Consider the following 25,630-nt stretch of genomic DNA (forward strand, 5'->3'; position numbering starts at 1 on the left):
TGATGATGATGATGATGATGATGGTGGTCGTGGTGGTGATGATGATGATGGTGGTCATGGTGGTGATGATGATGATGAAGGTGGTCGTGGTGGTGGTGATGATGATGATGATGATGGTGGTCGTGGTGATGGTGGTGGTGGTGGTGATGCTGGTGATGATGATGATGGTGGTCGTGGTGGTGGTGATGATGATGATGATGATGATGATGGTGGTCGTGGGGGTGGTGATGATGATGATGATGATGATGGTGGTCGTGATGGTGGTGATGGTGGTGGTGATGATGATGATGATGATGATGATGATGATGATGATGGCGGTCGTGGTGGTGGTGGTGGTGATGATGATGGTGGTCGTGGTGGTGATGATGATGATGGTGGTCATGGTGGTGATGATGATGATGAAGGTGGTCGTGGTGGTGGTGATGATGATGATGATGATGATGGTGGTCGTGGTGATGGTGGTGGTGGTGGTGATGATGGTGATGATGATGATGGTGGTCGTGGTGGTGGTGGTGGTTGTGGTGATGATGATGATGACCATCACCACCACGACCACCATCATCATCATCATCATCATCACCACCATCACCACCACCACGACCACCACCATCATCATCATCACCATCACCTCAATCACACATGCACTCACATCAGTTTGTTCCTAAGTTTTATACAAGCTCCAAATACCAGTAGCTTATCATATGAATAACTTAAAACAATAGTTAATGGGTGTATTACGTCACCTGTATATTACCTTAAAACGTTTATGACCGAAGAAGACTTGAATGCTAAGTCTTTGACTGCTGAAGGCGACGGCCATTTATGAATACAGTTGTGTTTCGTGTGGAAAATGCGTTGTATTTGGTCACGTCTTAAATTATAACCTATGGAAGATAATCGATGTAAGCACTATTATAAAGCACAAGTTAACATTTAAAACGACATATAACAATGATATATGACCATTTACTTTTATAGCCTCTTGTTTAACTGGGCTGTATTTATGGTTTATGCCATAAAGAATTAAATAGGCTATCTCGTTGACAAGGTAGCTCACTCGGTTAAAGCGATAGTATAACAATCTGAAGTCCTGGGTTAGCGTCCCGGTATAGCCCGTTGAATTTTTTTCTCTCTCAAAACACCGTTGTTGATAATATTTTGTTTATTTCTTTTTTATCATTAGCTAACAATCCCGAGGGGCTATTGAGCTTATGCCCTGGTGCGGCATCTGTTGTATGCCCGTCCCTCCGGTGTCCATCAAGAATGGACAGGCCTAGAGTCATGATATTTGGGTGATAGTTTTGTTGGTTAGTATCAAACAATTCAAATTAGTTCTTCTGAATAATCTAAAAGCATAGAATTTTAATATTTGGCTGGTAACTGTCATAGATGGAGTCCGACAAAGCTGACAAATGAAAATTACCCCAACCTACTTTCAAGGTCATAGGGGTCACTTTTGAAGAAGTGAAAGGCATGGAGTCGTGATATTTAACAAGTATCTTCCTGAGATGGAGCCCAACAAAGTTTGCGATTGAAAATGACCTTTGCCTACTTTATCCTATTGGTTTATCTTAATCTAATTTGATATAGAGTAATACTTGGCCCAACATGATTCAAAGTTGTAGAAACTCTGCCCTCATCCCAATGGGGACAGGAGGATGGGACCGATGAAGGTGAGGGTGTTGCTGAGAGACAGAGCCAATATTTGGAAATATTTGTAGTACAGTATAATATATGTTTAATATTTTGCTATGACTGTTTAACTAAGTATCCAGGTGAGCGATAACGGCCCTCTGGTTAACGCCTACATTGGTGGGACTAATACCAGGTGAGCGACACAGTCCCATTTGGCCTCTTGTTTGCCATAACAGTCCCACAAGGTATGGTTTTCTTTTCAGATCTATCATGGCAACTGTGTATTTATGTTGGGGAAGAAATATCCTCGTCTCCAATGCGTAGTTACAGCTTTTGGCAGTGGTGCGGTACGGGGGTCCTTAATGAACACAATTTAGACATGCGCATAAAATGATCAAATACATTAAGATATTTTGATTTTAAACTGTACATGTGTGTAACTTTATAACATACATGTTACCTTGTTATCATATGAATATATGCCTGGAAAAAAGCATTAATAAGTTGAAATCCCATGCTCATGTTTGGCAATAAATGAACATGTTTTTAAATTAACAATGTTTTCAGTTGGTAGGTTTATTAAGAGGCTGTGCACAAAACGTTTTAATATTAAGTAATGGCAACATAAACTACTTATAAATAGACTAATACAATGTAAAAGATATATATCACTTTATAAATAGTCCTGTTATTATCACTGTATGTTAATGTACTAGAAATTTCTTTCATTTTTTTTAATAAAAGCAAAAACAAAAACATATTCGCACTTTTCTTTGGTAAAAACTACGTAATCTGCATTTCCGTATGGAATATGCATATTGTTTGGAAGCAAAATGTAACTTTTACAACTATGATATCTATTGTTTTATTTGCTGATCACCCATTAGTTGAGCTGGGTTCTGCTATCCGAAAGAGATTCCTTAAAGCCAGCGTTGTTCCTGCGCGTGCGGTACCGAGTGGGCCCTGCCTTGGACAGTGTAGGCTGGATCTTGCTGACGTCATCCACACTGCCTTGACTGCCTTTCGCGCCTCGGCGCTTCTTCAGTGATTCGTTTTCCTGTTTCTCCCGTTCCAGTTCAGCCTCTACCTTACACAGCTGTTCTGACGTAGAATCCATGCGGTTCTGGAACACCTGTGACTTGATCCGGTGGGATACTTGTAAGTTCCCCTTCAGCTCTTTCAAAGACACCTCGGATTCTGAGAACATCTTGACACATTGGTCAAGCACAGTTCTCGAATTTCCCGCTTCCGCAACTCTTATATAACGGACCAGAACATCAGCCGGTTCATCCTTTTTGTTCCTTGTTGACGAAGAAGTGGTGTCTGTCTTGGAATCGAGTGGAAGTTTTTTTAGACTGTTCAATAACACCCTTTCACATTTTTCTTTCATCACATCCATCTTGTATTCCTCCACTAGAGGCAGCAACCTGAGGGCTGTTCTTTCTGTGTAAAATAAAAACAATACTAATTCAATCAGTTACAGTATAATATATATGTCATCGAAAGTTGGTTTATCCACCAGCTATGAATCCGAAGCTACTGTGTAATACATGTAATTATCAACTAATCTCCCTGTCGATGCGGACTGGTTAAAATATTTATATACAATTATGGACTTTGGTTATGGTGAATATGAGAATGCGACGGCGAGGGAACGAAGACGCGAAAACACGACGGCGAGGGAACGAAGACGCGAAAACACGACGGCGAGGAAGCGAGAACACGACGGCGAGCCTGGAAACACGATGGTGTGAGAGCGGGTTTAGTCTCGTTCCCTCGCCATCGTATTTTCCCTCCCTCACAGTCATTTTTAGCGCTTTTGCTCTCTCACCGTTATCGACTTTAGGTCGAGAGAGCAAGATCACGATAGGGTTCACCATATTACAGGTTACGGAATAGCTGTTTATGCATGTATTTATCAATCGGTACACAGATTGTAACATAATGCATTAGTTTTCTAATATGACACTATACTACGATTGTTTGATATAAAAATAGTGTCCGCTTACATGTACAATGTATATATGGTCCGGAAACCAACATTTAAACATGCCTATAATTCCTTCAAAACGTCAACGTACGTCATTTTTTTCTGGGTTTATGACGCGATTAGTTTGAAGTCATCGTGCGCTCTGACAGTTTTGATAGTGTCATATTGCAACTTGAAAATCTAAGAAAAAATAGCGTCCCTGAACTCTTGTATGATGTTTTAAGAGAATTTTGATAATCTCTTTAATGTAGATATTTTTTATCATAATTACATGCGTCCGGAATTCACTAAATTATGTAATGTTGTGAATTAGAAGATAGCATAGGCTATATAATACTTATCTAGGTCAGTTTGCATCTATAGCATTTAATGATAAAGTTTTTGTCATATTTACGAGGTTTTGTACTGTACAAACCAGGGCCGCTTTCGTTAATCGCGATCCAAACTGTTGGACAAGTGTTGTTCGTTTACGAAATAGGGTCGGACCTAGTAATCTGATGCTGCCTTCAGACGAGCCTTGACAAAGCCTTACAATGCCTGCATAAACACTTGCAGGTCCGCCAGGATTTATACCCGAAAATGTTACATTTAAATACGGACAAACCGGTAGTTCCTAATATACGAACAGACCCCAGCAATGTTTCTGGACTATTACTTGGTTATATTGCACACAGGAGCTAAACTGTCAAAACTTTCCGGACTAATTAGCTTTGACTGATAATACAAACCAACAAAGTTTCCAGACCGACTAGGTTCTACAGTACGTTCCTATAGACTAAGGGGTCTCTACTGTATAAACAAGTTAAACACTGGACGCTTTAGAACGAGATTCCATTGAGAACACAGAAACCAAAGTGTCCAGACTAATAGAGTTTTTATGTTTATACGATTCACGAATATGTCGTGACTGCTGAGGTTCCAACAATAACACAAGCGAAAGTGTCCACACTCATGAAGTTCTACTGTAATATATAATGAATGCGCACCTTTTTACCCCTCTCCCCTTCCCCTCACGAAAACGTTCTTCAAATACGATTCAAATTGACTGAAATGGCGTTTGTTGATGAAATGTTCTCCCACCATCCACATAATTTTCTCCTGTTTCAAATGTTCATTAGTCTTCTAGGGTATGATTTTATCTGTCATATCCCCCCCCCCCCCCCCCCCCCCCCCTGTATATGACTAGAATACTACTATGACGTCACGAGAACAATAAGATATGACATCACAATCTGCTCTCTGTGCAAATCCGGACATAAGCAGAATACAAATGCTGAAAACTATCGTTTTAAAATATAACACTGGAATGATAGCAGAAAAAGGACAAGTCCCTTTCTTTATGGTGTAACAGAGACATATTTAACCATTTGGGTGACTAGTTGGTTGTGTGCTCGGGTTGTTCATAATAAAAACGGTAAAAATGTACCAGTAGGTGACATGATGACATACCATTGAGGTCTTTGTTGACAGCCGGATGTAGGACAGACAAGAGATCGACGAATTCCTGGTAAACTTTCCCCACAATCTTTAGTTCCATTTTGTCTGATTTCTTCTTCTCATTTTGATGCTCTGTGAGAACTTGGTTAAAATAGACAGACGCGTAGCCTAGGAGTGAACGATTAAGGAAGAGTTTCTTTTCCTCTATCACGAGAACAAGATCCGTATAGGAGTCCTCTGTCAAGAAAGGCAACGTGGAAGACTTTTTGCCACCCTTCTTGGCATCCACAGGCGCGACATCCTGAACAGAACCTTTCGTAGCTTGTGTCGTCCGTCTGTCTTGGACAGTCCGTCGGTCTTGGACTGGCAGCGTTCCCGACATTTCAATTATAATCAGAACGTATATATATCTGAAATGTTAAGTTCGATCTGATGAAGTACAGCGTTAGGGCGCTGTCAGCGTACTATAGACAAGATAACCATCCCAGGTAAGCGTTATTGATATAAATGCTGTTGATCCAGAGAGAAGTGGTTTATGTACATGTATATACATAAAAAGTCTATACGTACACAACTCACCTGTGTTCAGGTAGACTAAAATTAATCAAGTTTTATTTATTGACAAAGTATATTTACAATGTTCTTCACGACATCCCAGTGTCTATACACAAGTATTGACTGATCTGTGCTTTGAGTGGAGGAATCTTATCTCGAGTTTGTATGTAAACCTATTATGGCGTTACCGGATAGAAACACCTGCCTGAATGCACTCTATCTGTGCCCAAGGATAACACATGACCAGCAGCGCTGTACATAAAGGTTATATGTTATATGAACAAACACAAAAGCGAGATCTTGTGACTGTCCATGAAGCTTAGTATGGGATGATCGGCCCTCTATAACGGTACATTATGGATCGCCATTTGATTACACGTCGAAAGCAGTCAATATATAAACGTGAATGTCGCCAGGTAATTTCACATATTGAGATGCTGTTATATATCGATTCATTGTGTACTACATGTAGGTCTACAACCGTTAAAAAACCTCATTTGAATAATAATGAACGGGCCAATGAACGTTAATGAAAATTACTAATTACTTGTCGGGGGAAAAGCCTCGAAAAAATATTAAAAAAATCAATCAATAAATGACAACAACGTATTGTAGTTCGTCAGAATCCCAGAAAATTGTTTTGTGCAATAAATCTAAATTAGCAAGGCTTTATTTGTAGATGCGGCGCATTGTATGCATTCGCTTACATGTGTTTTTTTGCCTTGTTAATTTCCCCGTCTATTGTACGATAGATCTATGATACTGAACCAATACCCTGCACCTGTATGGAGGAATGTCGGGCACTTTCCGTAATAGCTTTATGATGTAACAGCACTTTATATTTCAACAACCCCCGGTAGAGACGTGCCACTATTGACATGTATATGGCCCTTTAACAATCGACGTTTGCGACACTGTGATATATTTACACAGACATTAGAATTTTAATTGTTTAAATCCTGAAAAAATAATAAACTGGAAGGAAACATTAACCCCGAATGAGTCGAATGTTGTCAGTATAAAACGAACTTTCTGTGAGAATTTACCAAATGTATCCTTTTTTTTTTTTGATAATAAACTGTTAAACGTTTTGGCCTTTTTAGGCCAGTCGGGAATTGTCGGCACTTAACGAGAAATTGTTTTCTCGTTTACGGAAAGTGCAAACGTTTCCCGACTGCGTTTAGGCTTAAAGAGTACGCCTGGGATATGTTCATATAAAATATTGAAGATCGTGTGACATTTTATCTGCGTTCCTCGACGGACTTGAATTATTTAGAAGATGTTTTCCTCACCAACAATAGAAACCATGGGTTACTAGAACCGTTTGTCTATTAAAATATTTATCCATTGATTTGCCGACGAAACTATTATTTCGGGCGCGGCTGATTGCTTACAAACTAACTAAGAGCTTTTGAATTGTCAATATTTACGAACAACTTTTGTTTCCAAGCAGAAAATGTAGGATGCCTCATCATTTGTATCATGTAATGAAGAGCTATATGTACTGGAATCGGATCCATACCGAAGAGTTAGTGTTTTGTTAGATCGAACCGATCCTCACAAGTGGACAAAACGAAAGTTGCATATTGTGTAGAAAAATCATAAATATTTCAGATACGGTTTTGACAATTGAAAGTTTTTCATTCCCTTGTATTACCCATTTAAATATATTCCGCAGATGGTTGGAGTAGCAATAGAAAAGTAGTTATAAATCCACCGATCTACAACTCTGTAGACGAATCTGTAGAACGAGCAGGTATCCATTACTGTAGAATGATAACATGTTGGTAAAAATAATATCTTACGAAATGAAATCCTGTAAAATGTACACATTAAATGTTCAAAATACAGTAAAAAGGAAATATGTAATCTGAAAGGCTTCAATATGTCTTGAACACCCTCACAGAACGTGTTCGCTGAATGGAGATAAATAGTTTTCCAAAAAAACGGTTGAAGAACAATTTATCCCTAAATGGTTTAACGATATGCAGTCTTGAAGAATATTCAAACAAATAACAGGCTTAAGGCAGAACATGCAATGTGAAATTCCGTTTTTTAGATACACGGACAGTGGACAGACATATTGATTATGAAGTGTAACAGTGACAACACGGACAGTGGACAGACATATTGATTATGTAGTGTAACAGTGACAACACGGCCATTGGACAGACATAATGATTATGAAGTGTAACAGTGACAACAGGGACAGTGGACAGACATAATGATTATGAAGTGTAACAGTGACAACAGGGACAGTGGACAGACATAATGATTATGAAGTGTAACAGTGGCAACAGGGACAGTGGACAGACATAATGATTATGAAGTGTAACAGTGGCAACAGGGACAGTGGACAGACATAATGATTATGAAGTGTAACAGTGACAACAGGGACAGTGGACAGACATATTGATTATGAAGTGGAACAGTGACAACAGGGACAGTGGACAGACATATTGATTATGTAGTGTAACAGTGACAACACGGACAGTGGACAGACATATTGATTATGTAGTGTAATAGTGACAACACGGACAGTGGACAGACATTGATTATGAAGTGTTACAGTGACAACATGGACAGTGGACAGACATATTGATTATGAAGTGTTACAGTGACAACACGGACAGTGGACAGACATACATTTGTACATATATCATAGTGACACATAATAATATGAAATCTACCGACACGGACAGACGACAGACACATCCATCCATCCATCAGGATGAGCACCAACATACACAGGCGCTAGATGATAGTTGTTAGAAAATGAAAGATGATATGTATTCAATTCTTACTGCCATTATATGATTCTGTTTATTACCCGACACTCGTTTGAGTGCGTTATAATTACTTTACTTGTGTACACTAGGGGGGGTTCAAGGTATCCCAACGTTTCTGAGACTTATAAGACCAATCGGTCTTGAAATGTTGCGACAAGTTTGATACGTATTATAACACGGGATTAGATGTTATCTAAGTCCGTGGTATTAATGTTTGTGGATAAAAAACCATTGATGTTACATATTTCCAAACTGATGAATCTTATTAAAGACATCCACAGTGTATATATGTGTTGTTGCCTGTTATTATATACGTGTATTGTACATAGATACCTAAGCCCGACTTCAAATAACATTATAAATGTTTATGTTATTTAATTCAAATGCAGTTTGATTAATGACTTCTGTTACGTATGCTCCTTTTCATTATCTACCTCCTTCCTGTGCCATATCTACCTCCTTCCTGTGCCATATCTACCTCCTTCCTGTGCCATATCTACCTCCTTCCTGTGCCATATCGTATTCCTGACGGAGTCAATTTGACAAACAAAGTTAATTATTTGTTGAGCTCTTGAGAGACTGATTTTAAAACTGCAATGCGAATGGTATTTTTAGAATACGAATGGTATTGAACACAAGCGCTTGCATAGATGAAACAGTTGTTTAAGTAATTATGGTATGAATACGTCATGTATAGTTATTTATATATATAGGTTATATAATATTGATAACATGTATGTCACGTCATATTATAAACACTGATATAAACATTTCATATTAACGGCAGGAGCCTGTTGTATTGTGTAAGGTCATGTCAGTGTATATAGTATGAGATGGGCTCATAATATAACCTTTCCTCAAAATGATAAAAATATGGAAGTTGGTTGGTATACCAAAGGTCAAGAACAATGTCAATAATGACCTTTGTAGAAATTGTTTGTTGAAAATATTGTTGACTTTGTCTGAAAAGTAACGTTTGAATGCAGAATTTTAGTGGCGCAAAATTGCAATGATTAATGAAATTAATGAAAAAACATATAAATTACCTGTAAATGCATTTCTGAAGTATCCATGTATTGACTATTATCGAGAAAAATGTAAGGAAAATGTGTCAAATCTCTAGAATATGTAATGGCATAATTTTCATCTGAATTCAAACATTCAAATTTCAAACAACAACAATTCTGGTTTTTGAATGGCAACATGTGATTTTCATGCAATATTTCTTTTGATTCAATATATCACAGCAGTGACAGTTGTAGAACAGATTGACTTGTTGGAACCCTTTACCCTAACTTAGTATATTAACATATTGTAAATATTTTATATCAGAGGTATAGACACGCAAGGAACAAGTAGGAGAAACAAAAACAAAATACTTATTATCAATATTTTAATAGAATTAAATTGATTTTATTGAAAAGTTAACATTGTTTTTACACATTCACAACATTGCCGTTTGAAAGGATACACACAGTGACCATAAACTTATTATAAAACTAGTTTAATGTTTGTAAAACAAGGCATAATGCTTTTTTTAATACATTCTTTGGAAGAAAACTTGTGACCTTTGACCTGTAGCCTAGAACCGAATGGCACTTCATTGTTGTACCAGCTTTGCTACTTCTACACACATAGGTTGGTTTGGTGGCATTTCATTTGTTACTAAGTAACAAATTGATGGTGAACATTTTTTAAAGTAAGCAACCTATTACTGGTTAAGGTCAAAACCTTAACCAGTAATTGGCAGACATCTTTTTGTCTTAACAAACATAAGTACAAAGTTTGAACTGGTAATAATTAATCCATATAATATTTTCAGAAATATTTTATGAATTCACAACATTTCAACTTTACCACTGCACACATGTCACATTCCCAACAGTGATTAAGTTTTTATGTCGAAGCTTGTCAGGTGCAGTTCAATGTTTATGCCAGTATCACGTGTAGTTACTATTTTAGCTATTGTTTACTTGGTTATTTTCCCTCAGTGACCAGAAGACCATTGTACAGGTAAAGTTACAGGTATAAAATGTTTACATATACTATTGATGGTATATCAGTAGGATATAGTTCTTTACACAGCCTAAGTTATTGGTTGTTATCAACTTCTCAAATCTACGACTTGAAATGAAAAAGAGCTCTGGATCTTTTTCATGCCTTTTATACAATGGCAATATGTGACGTCATTATAAATGACAAAATAATGTCATTTGCCACCGTCGTTTGATTCAAACTTCAGGTAGCAAAATAAATAAAAATCTGAGGTAATCATAAGTGCAATTTTACAGAAATTTATAATTTGCAAATAAAAAACAATTGTAGGTATATATGCAATAGAATCAATATCATACATAAGACATTTTAAATTCTGACTTTGCAGACAGGACTGGTTTACCGACATAAATACACTATGAATATAGCACTAGTTGAGATATTCTTCTGCTACATGTAACTGTGAAGTCTGAACAAGGCAGGTTGTATTGCTTACACCATATGCATACATGTATAATGTTAACATCTTATACAGTGAATGTAACATTGTTGTCTATATCTTATGTACTCTGCTTCTCAGAAGCCACAGTCTGTTATGCTTGCACAATATTAATGATAGCATTTGAATGTAACTAGTTATATTAGAAGTGCTGATTAGCACTTTCTCAATATATCTGAGTCGCTATGGAAACCTGAGTCACACATGCAGCATATCCCAGTCACTCTTAGATGCTCGAGTCACTCAGGATACCAAGGTTACCATACCTGAGTCAAGGACATCACTCAAGCCATTTACCACAACCGAATCATGGATACCCAAGTCACTCAGCATGCATACCTGAGTTACTCTGGATACCCGAATTACTCTGGATACCCGAGTCACTCATGGCATATACCTGAGTCAGTCTGGATACAAGAGTCAATCAATATAGCAGAGTTACTCAGCACACCTGAGTCACTCTGGATACCAGAGTCACTCAGTATACCCGAGTTTCTCAGCATACCTGAGTCAGTCTGGTTACCCGAGCCAAACTAAAGAGTTATTTTCATTTGTAACTTTCTACACTACTTATATTTACTATACAATGATTTTCTCCGTTTTAAGTGAAAGCCTATAAACCATCAAAAATATTTCCATCATAGCTATCTTGACATTTTAAATTTTCAAAATCAAATTGAAGTTTAATGAACACTCTTGTTATCACAAGAAGGGGAAACATTATAGATAATTAAAAATTGTAAGTGTCTAGACACATACTGATTACTTAATACAGCTGTCAAGATGTATGAAAATCATGACTCATCAATAAGTTTTTTAAACTCTAAAGAATTGCAAAATGTTTGACTCAAGATATTACCCACTACACATAGGTATACAAATGGATCAACAGATAATACGCAACACATGATCAACATCAAAATCAAGGCATTGTTTCTACATTAATAGTTAGGCTTACAAAGTTAGAGGTAACCACATATCAATTCAAAATCCATGATTCACACAGAATTCGGAAAATTAACAAACCAAAACTGGGAACATATCACAAGTCTTTGAAACAACATACCCATTACAGTCAAGCCTCACTAACCCAGTACTCCTCCTTGAACTTTCCAGGTAAACCACAGGAGTTTGACATTATAAATTCAAATTCAAATTAGTTTATTATAGTGTCACATGTAAAAGGTACAAGTATTACAATCTCTAAAATATGTCTATAGTCACCCACCCTTACATCCAGTCTATATTAGACTTACGAGACACTCCTTCTTCCCCTATCTAGATTCTAGACTGTAAAAGTATTACATATATGTACATACTTATGAATTAAAAACTCTGCCAATATAAAACTATAAAAATAATTGACATTAAAAGACACATTACTGCTTAATTATAGATCTAGTTGCGACGTCGATTAAGAATACTAGCACAGGTTTTGGCACAGGACCTCGCCAAGTAAGGGTTGCTTAGAATTACAGCTTACTTTTCATCTTTACTCATATTGTAAAAATCACTTGTGATTTTATTAGCCTCCTGCAATAGACCCGATCGGAGATCATCATACAAGTTACATTCTATTAAAACATGACTCTGTTTCTACCATGCTTTTACACGCGAAACACTTTCTTTCACTCAAAGGTGCAACCCCCGCCTAAACTTAGCTAGCGCACTACGATGTGATTTAGGCATTACTAACATATTATAATTTTCAACCTCATAATTAAACTTAAATAACCTTTACATACTTAGTTTGTTACCTCCAGAAATACAAGTTTTGGCTCCGGGACGGTTAAGGTCCCTTTTCCAATTTTCAATAAACAATTCCAAGCCACGGACCTTAGCGTCCTTAAGTAAATTTTTACTATTAATTGGACCTATGCTATAGTTATCCAAGCCTAGTTCCCCGAGTCTGGAAATTACTCTGAAGTTCCAATTTTCATTTCGGTGGTTACCTGATATATGCTCGCTCCATGTAAATACAGCCTTATTCAATCTAGTATCCGACAGATTATGAAAACGACTCCAATGTCTAAAAACAGCTTGCCATTGGTTCACTATAACTGGAGTCCAACCCATGTCCCCGCTAACAGCTACATTAGGTGCATAGCGACCAAGGCCTAGATAAAATCTACATACGCAATTTTGAATAGCCACAATACAACTACCGTAAATGTACGTGTACCTCATATAGCAGCACCGTAACTAATTACTGGCCACACTGTACTCTCATACAGTTTTGTGAAGGTTTTATATGGTAAGCCTCCCATTGATTTAGATTTAGCTATTAACAAACCAAGTGCTCTACCCGCTGATTTGGCCACGAGTTTTGCCGTTACATTAAAATCCAAGTGTTCCGTAAATGTAAGACCCAGGTATGTATATTTCTAGGTCTAGCTTCCCACACGAAAACATACTATCACTGACTGTTACAGACGTTGGACGGAAATGTACAATAGCCGACTTATCAGCGTTAATATTAAGTTTATTGGATTCACACTAAGTATTAAGACCATTTAGTAATAACTGGAGACCACGCTCAGTACTAGCCATGATCACCAGATCATCTGCATAGAGTAGGGCACATATTTTATGCTCCGTTATCTCTATATCAGCCCCCAAACTATTCAAATATGTTATTAGGTCATTAATATACAAGTTGAATAAAATCGGTGATAAAGTACATCCTTGTTTTAAACCGCACGTCACGTCAAACCACTCCATACTTAATCCATTTACTCTCACACAGCTTAGTACATTTTTATATAAAGACTTTATAGCTGAAAAGAGGTTACCAGTAATTCCTAGTTTATTTAGTTTATATCAAAGAAATTTAACACTAGATGAAAAAACAGTCTCAATACTGTGGTTTTTTTTATATTAAAAGGTTGTTTTTTCATCTAGAGTGTTATAGTCTATTTAAGCATTATACAGCATTCTGTTCAGTGTTATGAGCCTTTAACAAGGAACAGGATTGCAGACAAAATTAATAACGCACGTTATTCAGTGCAATATCAAGCACAAGGTTGGATCACATTTATATAATATTGTGGATGTACTTTGAATTTTGTTTCCTAATTATTGTCAGTACTCTCACGAACTTATATAATCTAATTCCGTGGTACCCTGTACATAGGGATCATACATGTATTACAATCAGCATAATGTCATACATAGGATTGTAAAAAGTTCAAGTCCAGTAAAATATTGTATAATAGATCGGTATCATCACAACGTCATTTCCATCGATGACTATCACAGAGAAGAGTTAGCTGCTGGAACAGTCAGTGTCACCCTCCGACTGGACCGTGATCTGTCTGTGGACCTGAAAGACAAGAATATATACAGATATACCTAGGTAAGTCATGACCATGATTGCTTCTTGTTTAAGTGGAAATTCTCATGTGTGGAAATGTTTGCGTTGCGACTCTTTTAAATGATCACAGTGCGATTTTTTTTGTGTTGGAAATAGTTCTGAAATCTATATATTCTAAATATAAATATATAAACAGTATATATAATCCATAAATACATATTCATGTGGATATTTTCACGCTTATTTACTAAACGTGATGAAAGAATATCCACTGCATGATAAATCCTCCCGCCAAAACAGGTATATTACACCAGTTGCAGCAGTCAGAATTTTCATCTTTTCCATTCTACCATTTTTTTCCACAACTCAAACACTTTTGTTTCCTCCTTGGCATACCCAGTTTTCACTGCTCTGTATTAATTACCTCTTTGTGTTGATAACTTGATTGTTTGTTAAATCAAATCATTAAATTTTGTCAAAAGGTAGCACCAGATGTACTTTGGATATCATAGCTGGGTTTATAGATAAGTCTGGTTTCCTTGACATGGTATGAAGCTTTTTAACTTACTTGTATAGTATAGGATTGACCTTGATTACTTACTTGCATACAATATGCACTGTGACCCCTGGGTCAACCTTGACACTGTCTTTCACATCCTGCCAGGTAGTGCCATTGTCTGTACTGTAACACAGTGGGAGTCCAGGGTAGGCTGATGTCACGCTTAATTTATCACCTTCAATCCTGAAACATAACCAACAGTACACTTCAGTTCTATAAACATGAACATTTCATTTACGTACATGTATGACTGACCATGAATTTGAAAATAAAATAAACACTTCTAGAATTCCCTTCCAGTAATAAGCCATAATATGGATCCTTCATCCCTGCCACAACATACATGGGTGGTGGTGGGGGCATTGTGACACTACAGGAGTGGTGGTGGGGGCATTGTGACACTTCAGGGATGGTGGTGGGGGCATTGTGACACTACAGGAGTGGTGGTGGGGGCATTGTGACACTTCAGGGATGGTGGTGGGGGCATTGTGACACTACAGGGGTGGAGGTGGGGGTATTGTGACACTACAGAAATGACGGTGGGAGTTGGGCATTACAGGGGTGGAGGTGGGGGCATTGTGACACTACAGGAATGGCGGTGGGGGCATTGTGACACTACAGGGGTGGAGGTGGGGGTATTGTGACACTACAGAAATGACGGTGGGAGTTGGGCATTACAGGGGTGGAGGTGGGGGCATTGTGACACTACAGGAATGGCGGTGGGGGCATTTTGACACTACAGGAATGGCGGGGGGGGCATTGTGACACTACAGGGGTGATGGTGGGGCCATTGTGACACTACAGGGATGGTGGTGGGGGTTGGGCATTACAGTGGTGATGGTGGGGGCATTGTGACACTACAGGGATGGTGGTGGTGGGAGCATTGTGACACTACAGGAGTGGTGGTGGGGGTATTGTGACACTACAGGGGTGGTGGTGGGGACATTGTGGCATTACAGGGGTGGTGATGGGGGTATTGTGACACTACAGGAGTGGTGGTGGGGGTATTGTGACACTACAGTGGTGGTGGTGGTGGTGGTGGGGGGCATTGTGACACTACAGGAGGGGTGGTGGGGGAATTGTGACACTACAGGGGGGGTGGTGGGGGCATTGTGACACTACGGGGGTGGTGGTGGGGGCATTGTGACACTGCAGGGGTGGTGGTGGGGGCATTGTGACACTGCAGGGATGGTGGTGGGGGCATTTTGACACTACAGGAGTGGTGGTGGGGGCATTGTGACACTACAGGGGTAGTGGTGGGGGCATTGTGACACTACAGGGGTAGTGGTGGGGGCATTGTGACACTACAGAGGTGATGGTGGGGACATTGTGACACTACAGGGGTGGTGGGGGGCATTGTGACACTACAGGAGTGGTGGTGGGGGCATTGTGCCACTACAGGAGTGGTGGTGGGGGCATTGTGACACTACAGGAGGGGTGGTGGGGGAATTGTGACACTACAGGGGGGGTGGTGGGGGCATTGGGACATTACAGGGGTGGTGGTGGGGGCATTGTGACACTGCAGGGATGGTGGTGGGGGCATTTTGACACTACAGGAGTGGTGGTGGGGGCATTGTGCCACTACAGGAGTGGTGGTGGGGGCATTGTGCCACTACAGGAGTGGTGGTGGGGGCATTGTGCCACTACAGGAGTGGTGGTGGGGGCATTGTGCCACTACAGGAGTGGTGGTGGGGGCATTGTGCCACTACAGGAGTGGTGGTGGGGGCATTGTGACACTTCAGGGCTGGTGGTGGGGGCATTGTGACACTACAGGGGGGGTGGTGGGGGCATTGTGACACTACAGGAATGGCGGTGGGGGCATTTTGACACTACAGGAATGGCGGGGGGGGCATTGTGACACTACAGGGGTGATGGTGGGGCATAATACAAGAGGCATCATGATTCAGGTTATTGGTGGGGGGTGGGCATTACAGTGGTGATGGTGGGGGCATTGTGACACTACAGGGGTGGTGGTGGGGGCATTGTGATAATACAAGAGGCATCATGATTCAGGTTATATCTTCCGGATTTTCGATACGTCTCGATCTGAATATAAGTGTATGCCGCTTCAGCTGAAATGTCTGTGAGACGTTCAATTTCATTGGCTGATCTCTAAACCCTCAGCCAATAGGCTGCGAGGATACAATTTTCACAAAGTATTCATAACAAAATGGCGGACTGCGGTAAGGAAATGAATATTTGATCGAATCGTGGTACAAATATCGAGATACGTATCGAATCATGGGTAAAGTGCAACGTGACAGCTCTAGATAATACAGTGTTGTTGTTGGGGACATTATGGCACTACAGGGGTGGTGGTTTGGGCATTTTGGCACTAAAGGGGGGGGTATTGTGGCACTACAGGGGTGGTGGTGGGGGAATAGTGGCACTGAACTCATCCTCTCTTAATGAAATGTTCCAGATTTCACTTCCAATGCATCTAGGATCTTCTCCCTTAATTGTGTCTTGCATTAAGGTAACCCCTTTTTTCTTTACAAACTTACCAAACTGTACGTGTTTATGAGCAGATAGCTCTGAAAATTTTCAGAGTTGGGGGAAGGATCAATTATAAACAAAGTGAGCTGCGGCTCACATAAATATACCCCCTTCCAAAGTGTTGAGTGTGACCTTTGACCCTTTAACCTTGACTGATGACTTCCCAAATATAATCATGTGTAGAACTGGATGTTACCACACTATGGTATTATGTAAATAGAAGTTACATCCGTTTAGGTGTTAGTGACATTGATATCTTATACACAAGCTTTTTTACTGAAAAAGTGGCCACTGGTCAACTGTCACCTTTGACCTTTTGGCCTTCACTGATGACAAGCAAAATCTAGAAAATGTAGAACTTGAAGTTATTAAGGCATTTATGTAAATATGAAAAGGGGTTAAAAACTTAAAAGGTTTATATCTTGTTCACAATTTTAACTCCAGTAAATACAGAACTGAAACAAAATTGTAGGCACATAAAGGGATGCATGCACATACTGATAATGTAATTTTTCTATTTACACTAAGAACACTGGAAATAAATTGTCTACCCAGGATGAATCTTCAATCCATCTTTAGTTGATCTTTGACATAAACTTTAGTCCAAATTTGGTTGATATATCACTTATACTTTTGGAGAAACAAACCTAAACTCAAAAACTTGACACTGACACCGAGGCTGTCACCACTTAGAAAAGTAACCCATAAGTCCCACCTTCAAGACATTCATATTCGATATTAAAATATTACCAACAAAGTTTTGGTGCTTATACAAACCTTTTAAACCTTTGCTTCATTTATAGTACCGCAAAAACATACACCTTTAATAGGTAATGTACACATTTAGGTACTGTATGCACTTGATTTTTACCTGAACCTAATCAATTCAACTTCAGCGTTTTTACTGTACTGTCTTAAGCAATTCTACCTAGCTGTACCTATATTGTCTGTTGTGTTACATTGGTCAGTCCCGCAGCTGTGATTTTTTTATGTTGGAGTTCCTGGAAAATGCACATACAGCTAGCTAGAAAGGAAAATAGTACCAAGGGACACAACTCCAACTGAATTGTCTGTTTTTAAAATCAATTCAAGCACCAAGACATTTTTTTCCTTATAGTCATACAGGTCACAAAGGCCCAAATAACCTGTCTTGGGTTCATATTACATATCTGGTTCCGTAATATGAAGTATAAGCCCATCTATTGGAGCTGCATGAATTTTACGTACCTGATACTACTATACAACTCTACACTTACCTAGCCCCGGGAGGAGGAATGTGATAAGTCACACCCATTTTATCCAGCCTGTGCAGTTCTCTGTATCCAAGAGAGTTCGAAAACTTTGTCCAGTCTGCAGTTTGGTCTTCTTTCCTTTTATCCACGTCAGCAACTTCCTCCCATGGTGCTTTGTGCCAGGCTCGTTCGGCCAGTGCCTGAAGGCGTGGGTGGATCATGGAGTGAAGGGCATCTGAGGTCCTCACAAGCTCACTCCACAGCTGTCCCTGCATACCTGAAAGTGTAGGTCAGTAGTCTTCTTTGTTACAGTCATGTTCAGAAGTATGTTATTCTTTTTATATTTGAAACAGGAATTATTTTTACAATGTAAATGTAATACCGTAAATGTTTTTTCGCTAATATTTTTCATGGCAATATTTTTTAAAGAGAAAAATACAACCTGCACCCAGAAGACAACAATCTACAACGACATGGCTACATATATATGACAGACTTACCTATCACATTTTGCTTTTCAATTAGTACGTCATTGCCCTCATTACACTTTTTAACGTCTTCTCTTGAGAGGACTTTCCCCGTCAATTTTACGTCAGCATTGGCGAAGATGTTGTCTGGCATGAAGTTGAATGTTTTCCGTGTGTCTATGTACCGGGTTGCCCAATACAATCCAATCTCCTCCGGGTCAGGTTCATAAGGGTGGTCGAAATATAAGTGGGTCGCCTGAGACATAACCACCTATATGTAATAAAACATAGAAATGGTTAGGCCAAATCAATAATGTTGCCCTATAGCTACCTAGTCTAATTTTATTTTTTTTAGCCTACCCTGAACTTTTTTGACAATTTCCAAAGAACACTGATAAGATCAATGTTGATCTTCTATATAAACCTTATAAAAATAAACTGAAAGACAAAATTTCTGTTGTTTTTGCGAAAATCTTGTACGTGCACCCCAATAAACCACCCCGATTTTATATTCAAAACAATATAATTAAAATCAAAGGTTATTTCCAGAACTATAATGCATCTTTATTGTAATTTCAAATCATAAAAATGTAAAATTTGTAAAATCATGAATGTCAGAATATAGGGGCAGATAATATAATGGGGCATTTGATCCTTTATTACCATATATCTATACCAACCCTATTATTTTCAAACAAGTAACAGGAAACAGATGGGTGTTTTTTTGGCATCATAGAAGAAATTAGTTTTTCTGTAATTTGTATTTTTTAAGGCAAGGATTCACAATTTACATTGTAATATTTAAGTAGCTATGTAGGTATATTTGCATTACTAACCAAATGATATCAAATAATCTATCACAAAATTATTTCAAACTTAAATCAAGCACTTTAACACTTTCTATAATCATGATCATTAACCTAATTAAAAAAGGAATATAATGCATATAACATGCAATGAAATAATATTTTGTCAATATATTATATATTAATAATATTATATGTACCAATCAAAGTCCATAATCTGCAAATTTTTGAAAATTTCTAAAAAATGCAATGGCCAGAACACTGGAAAAAGGCAGAATATCTGCATGGCTTTTAAAAATTCTTAGATAGTATTTAATGTTCCCCTCCTTCGATTCTTATATGACAGAAAACCTTACTTACAATACAAGCCATTGAAATGCCGTTAACTTTCTTTAACACGCTACCTTATAGCCAGCATTGGCAAGTTTGTAAGCGAATCCGGCTAGACCAGACTCCCACACATTCTGCCATGCATAAGCCAGCACTTCCTCACTTGGAAACGCTGTCCTTTCCACGGGAGTGGTCCCACTGTGGATGAGACCATCTTGCCAGGCACCAAGTGACAATCCCTGCTTAGCAACCACCTCCGCAAGCCTCTTAACAAAGTACTCCATCAGCTTATCAAACGATTCAACTTCTCCAGTGTCGATAAGTTTTTCACAGGCAGCTGACTTTTTCCATGCCTTATATGGTACCTCGTCTCCCCCGAAGTGGAATATTTTCAACGGTTCGATGTCGTCATGCATTTCCTTTAACTCCTTCACAATTTTTTTGACAAAATTATACGTCGATTCCAAACCAGGATTCATAGAATTTTCAGAATACATTTGAACAGATGTAGAAAGACTAGAAGTATCATGGAAGTCAGTCAGCAGATATTCCTTTGCCGATTCCGTATCGTTGGCCTCTTGGAACTTGTAGTACCGAGCCTGCATAGCCTTTATTGCAGCGTGACTGTGACCTGGCATGTCAATCTCTGGAATGACCTCAATGTGACGCCGTTTTGCAAATCGTAGAATTTCCTTGTAGTCCTCTACCGAGTAATAACCAGAACCCGACGTATCAAAGTTAGGGCCTGATCCTAACATGGGAAGGATACATGTCTTCTCCTCAAGGTCATGACCTCTACGACTTCCAACCTGAATAAGAGATAATATAGGTGCAAATTCTTCAATTTAGAAGGATTTCATTCCACCATATAATAAATTATGTACATATATACAATTTACAAAACAAAAATCAAAATAATCATACACTTATACTGTGTACCGTATTTGACCGCAAATAAGTCCCATCTCGCAAATAATAGATAAATTATTGACATGTAACCGTTACATCCAAACAATGCACGAACAAGAATGTTTTCACATGTCATGCATCTACTGTCTTTGAAAGCCAATATGATTCCATTTTAGATACAAATATCTTTTCTACACGCTTGGAATATGTTATTACAAAATTAAAGGCTAATTGATTGGTTTCAGGATTAAAAAACCCCGATCAATTACTAAAGGCTCATATATCTGTTCTTTGAAGATGACATAACGAGGCCCATCTTTACAGCCATCAATTTTACTGTTATCCAGCATGCAGCTGCCATGCAATTCTTTTGATGTACATTAAAAGTCTATTACTATATTAGTCTACTTGTATCATTTGCAAGGTGGCACATACTGAGCCTTGAATTTCATCAAAATATATTCCAAGTAAGTCTTGGATATTGATCATGAGGATGTGCTCCTACCTCCTCCCTCCATCTTCTCCTTATTAATTCTAAAAGATGAAGTGGTTATTATAAATGAATGAAAACATCTTTTTATATAAATGCAAACTCCTATTGTAGGAGTAGTGTAGGAGAAGGCAGTGTGTACCAGTTACACCAGTAGATTCGTCCATAGTTGTCGTAGTCCGAATTATTCTGACGTTTTATCGACTTTTTTTATATCGGTCTGGCGTCGGTTAATTGACGCCAGACCGATTTAAAATAGTCGATAAAACATCAGAATAATTCGGACTATAGTAGTCATAGACTAAATATGCCATAATCTTGATATACGGTAAATTAAAAACTCTTTGAGTGAAATATCAAGATTATAATAAAGGAGGTATTTCAATAGAGTTGGATAGATTTCAAAATACCATCTAAATGGTTTGTTAGCAGGACCAGTACGTGCCATGTAAAAATAAAAATATAACCATAATGCTTGGTGTCTATCCATAACAATAAAATATTGAAGAAAATCTATGCCAAGCCATCTGTAATTTAATGTCGATAAACCAACTCACAGAGGTCAGTTCCTCCAGACCTGGGATTTCCAGACGCCAACCTTCATCGTCAGTCAGATGAAAGTGAAACTTGTTCATCTTGTACATGGCCATAACCTCTAGCAGTTTGAGTACCGACTCCTTTTTATGAAAGTTGCGCGACACATCCAAATGCATTCCTCGGTAAGAGTACCTCGGAAAGTCCACAATGTGAACATGTGGCACCTCACATCTTTCAAGTAAGGAAATGAGAGTCTGAACACCATAGAATACTCCTCTGGCAGAACTACCAATGACTTCTATGACTTTTTCTTCAAGTTTCACAGTTAATTCATAGGCATCCATGCCAGCACTTTTGTTGCTTTCTTCCCCATTTTCTGTGACTGGACCAATTTTTAGCGATATTGCATGATTCTGGTCAGGTTTTAGAATCTTATTGGTTTGAAGATCAAGTTTGACTGAAGCAGACTTTTCTACAAAATAAAGAAAATAAACCCATGAGTAGAGTAAATTAATGAGAAGGAACTGGTAATTATATATACACATAATAAACTATCTAACTGTTCTTCCTACAGTAACTTTATATTGCTGTCGTGTGGTTACAGACATCAACATATGTTTATTAAAGAGAAATGAGAATCAAAATGGCCTTTTTCAGACATCAACATACATAATGTATGTTTTTTAAAGAGAAAATGGAACCATAATGGCATTTTTCATTTTCTAAATACTTAATTCAAAAATTGATTGAGTAATGATTAGATATTTTTAAAAGACTTGCAGAAAATCTATGACTTCTATCATATTGTACCTAGAAGGAACTCAGCTTCCTGCATCACATCCTGGGAGGCCACTATGCACCATGGTTGTTTTGAGAGGTCCAATGTTCCATCGCTGATCAATGTGAGGCGGTAAGGTGTAGGTGTCACAAGGCATCCAGCCTTGCCCAAATCTTCCACGTTGTTCTTCTCGTACCTTACTTCTGGGGTAAATGGATCATACTCGTCCCATCTATGTCTTTTCCAGCTTTCTGGAGTGTCAAATGGCAAAATGTAGCCAAGTTCTTCTCCCTGTGTACTCTGTATAATCGTTGGTATCAGATCCTTACATGTTATGTACCAGTTAGGCATCAGATCTGATCTAGCAACAGAGTAGTACTCGGCTGTAAATGTGATCTCTAGACTTTCATCTTTGTTTAAAGTTTTAAATGATTTTAAAGGTTCCAGTGTGAAAAGACATCCGTTTACATGGCAAAACTTGACACCATAATTTTTCATACAAATCTGATCGGCATCCGGAAGTGTCTGGGGTTCCAACATGCGGATATGACAGAAGTAAATAGCCCACTTTCCTTTTCCAGTTAATGGGACGTCACCTGTATTAGTTAAGATCATTTTGGCTATGTATGTTTTCCTTGCCTCTACATTGTCTGTGACTTTGTACTTGATGTCTAACGTGTTGGCTATATAATCTAAAGTAGACTGATCCATCTTGAGGGCTGGGCTTTCTGAAAACAAATAAAATAATTTGTCATTTCATTGATATAACCCTAAAAAAGCACTGAAATACATATATTCTATACTTCTACTTCTAAATGGTAATGACCAACTTCAACAAGTTGAAGATAATGTCATGAGGGAGAAAGAGATTTGGTCGATTCCGAGAAAGCCAAAATGATATAACATGTATATAGATTTAATTTTGAGGGTACACTGACAGGAGAGCAGATTTAGAAGATTCAGTAGTAGAACAGGAGGATATGATATTTGGTGGGATCTTATTCCACTCAGATATTGATCGTGGAAAGAAGGATTGTTTTCTGACCTGGGTTCTGCAGTGTGGTATTTGGAAGGATTGGTGATGGGCATGCCTTGATTGCCTGGTTGCTGGTATAAGTCTAGTGTGTTTACTAATAGCTACCTAATTGTTCACAATTTTGAACATCATACATAGGCTTGTGTCTCGCAGTCTGTCGTCAAGGGATCGCCATTTAAGATGGTTTAACATATTAGAGACACTTGATGTTCTATAAGTGTAGACGTTTTTGTTGAGTATGTAACGAGCAGTCCTGGGTTGTACCATTTCAATTTTGTTGATGTTATCCTGGGTGTATGCATGGGTCCCAAACAGGACAGGCATACTCTAGGGATGGACAGACTTATATGATTTGTATGCCTGTGCCTTAACTGATGTTGAACCTATTTTTAAGTTTCGACGGAGGAAGCCAAGTGTGGAATTTGCTTTGTTGGTAATATTATTTATGTGGGAATCCCTTTTTTAGTTAAGATTGGATTGTAACACTCAGGTATTTTGCTTGGTCTACATGTTCTAGCGTTTGCCCATGGAGGATGTAATTATGGATAATGGGGTTTTCCCCCTTGTTCACAGACAACACATTACACTTGTTCGGGTGGAAGCTAGGCCATCTTCCATGTCTTTTCCCAGAGCGCCAGTTTGTCCAAGTCTTGCTGCAGAGTTTCAGCATCACTGTTAGACTTGACAACTAGATAAGCGATAGTGTTGTCTGCGAACAAGCGGACGGTAGAGTTTAGGCCCAAATGAAATAAAGAAATAAACTTGGTCCGAGGACCGATCCCTAGGGCACACCAGAATGGACGTTGACAAAGTCAGACATTTTCCCCTCCACAACTACAGATTGCTTTCTGCCAAGAAGGAAATTCTCAATCCGGTTTACTACCTTTCCTTTTACACCATAGTACTTTAGTTTGTGGATGCATGTCAGTGAAATTGGTCTATAATTTTCTGGATTAAATTTGTCCTTTTTTATAAATGGGGGATATATTTGCCAATTTCCAATCAATGGGGACTAGACCTGTAGCCAATGACTTGCTAAAAATTAGTGATAGGATGGGGGCTACTTCGTTAGCAAAGTTCTTTACTGATATATATAGGTCACAGTGTATGTTCGACACATATATAAGAGCTAGACCCAAGAAAATGTCACTGGCCAAGACTGGCATCTCATAATTGATAAAGTTAAATATTGTGTAACTTGACATAGTTCCATCTACATGAATCGCAAAATCAACTGGCAGTCATAAATGATGACACCCGTCTTAATATATCATGGATGTGCAACTGCGTTAGTTCTGTGGAGATTTTACACCACTGCACCAGACCCTACTCCTATAACATAAGAGGCCGCTGCTCGGCCTTTTTTTCTTTCGGATATGATTTTACGCGGCTCCTGTCGAAAGTTTCTCGCCGTGTAAACCTCTAACATTGTTGGTGTACACCGACTGATAAGTGATATGAGACTTGCTGCATATCCTTTTCACCCCACTGTCCCGGCAAAAAAAATATTCTAGGATTCATTGTAAATCTTACGACAATCTTCAGAGGCAAAACACATTTGTGAACATTTAAAAAATATATAGAGACCAGAGACGTATATATTACATATACGTCACTGGTGCATATAAGAACCTGAGTTCATACCGAAATAGGAAGTGACACTGACAGCCGGCCGGTTACCGGTATCTCTTTGACACCATTGAAGAGGTATTTAAAGGGAAGTCACTCGAGTCACAAGTATTCGAGTTCTTTCGCTAAAGATCCAGACAATCATTGA

The 25,630-nt window shown here is 38.6% G+C and overlaps 2 protein-coding genes across 4 annotated transcripts; both read right to left on the minus strand.

The window, feature by feature from the left end:
* Positions 1–1,774: 1,774 nt before the first annotated feature.
* LOC110464945 lies at positions 1,775–5,841 on the minus strand. Its single transcript, XM_021520437.1, has 2 exons — positions 5,075–5,841; positions 1,775–3,078 (listed from the first exon to the last, which is right to left on the minus strand). Exons 1-2 carry the CDS (start codon positions 5,442–5,444, stop codon positions 2,519–2,521), a joined length of 930 nt encoding a protein of 309 aa, XP_021376112.1. The 5' UTR covers positions 5,445–5,841; the 3' UTR covers positions 1,775–2,518.
* Positions 5,842–9,790: 3,949 nt separating this feature from the next.
* Positions 9,791–25,552, minus strand: LOC110464940 (chitobiase-like). 3 transcript variants are annotated; one of them, XR_002464562.1, is made up of 9 exons: positions 25,498–25,552; positions 22,850–23,545; positions 22,060–22,511; positions 20,178–20,912; positions 19,001–19,238; positions 18,525–18,777; positions 14,815–14,955; positions 11,352–14,222; positions 11,277–11,297 (listed from the first exon to the last, which is right to left on the minus strand). XR_002464562.1 is itself a non-coding variant. In XM_021520428.1 (8 exons), exons 2-8 carry the CDS (start codon positions 23,526–23,528, stop codon positions 14,153–14,155), a joined length of 2,568 nt encoding a protein of 855 aa, XP_021376103.1. In that variant the 5' UTR covers positions 23,529–23,545; positions 25,498–25,552; the 3' UTR covers positions 9,791–14,152. The 3 variants fall into 3 exon arrangements, 2 of the variants coding, with proteins under 2 accessions (XP_021376103.1, XP_021376104.1); XM_021520428.1 differs by having other exon boundaries at positions 9,791–14,222; XM_021520429.1 differs by lacking the exon at positions 25,498–25,552 and adding an exon at positions 23,863–24,660 and having other exon boundaries at positions 9,791–14,222.
* Between the last annotated feature and the right edge of the window lie 78 nt (positions 25,553–25,630).

The sequence above is a fragment of the Mizuhopecten yessoensis genome, unplaced genomic scaffold, assembly GCF_002113885.1.
Source record: "Mizuhopecten yessoensis strain PY_sf001 unplaced genomic scaffold, ASM211388v2 scaffold11043, whole genome shotgun sequence".
In the NCBI taxonomy this organism is placed as follows: domain Eukaryota; kingdom Metazoa; phylum Mollusca; class Bivalvia; order Pectinida; family Pectinidae; genus Mizuhopecten; species Mizuhopecten yessoensis.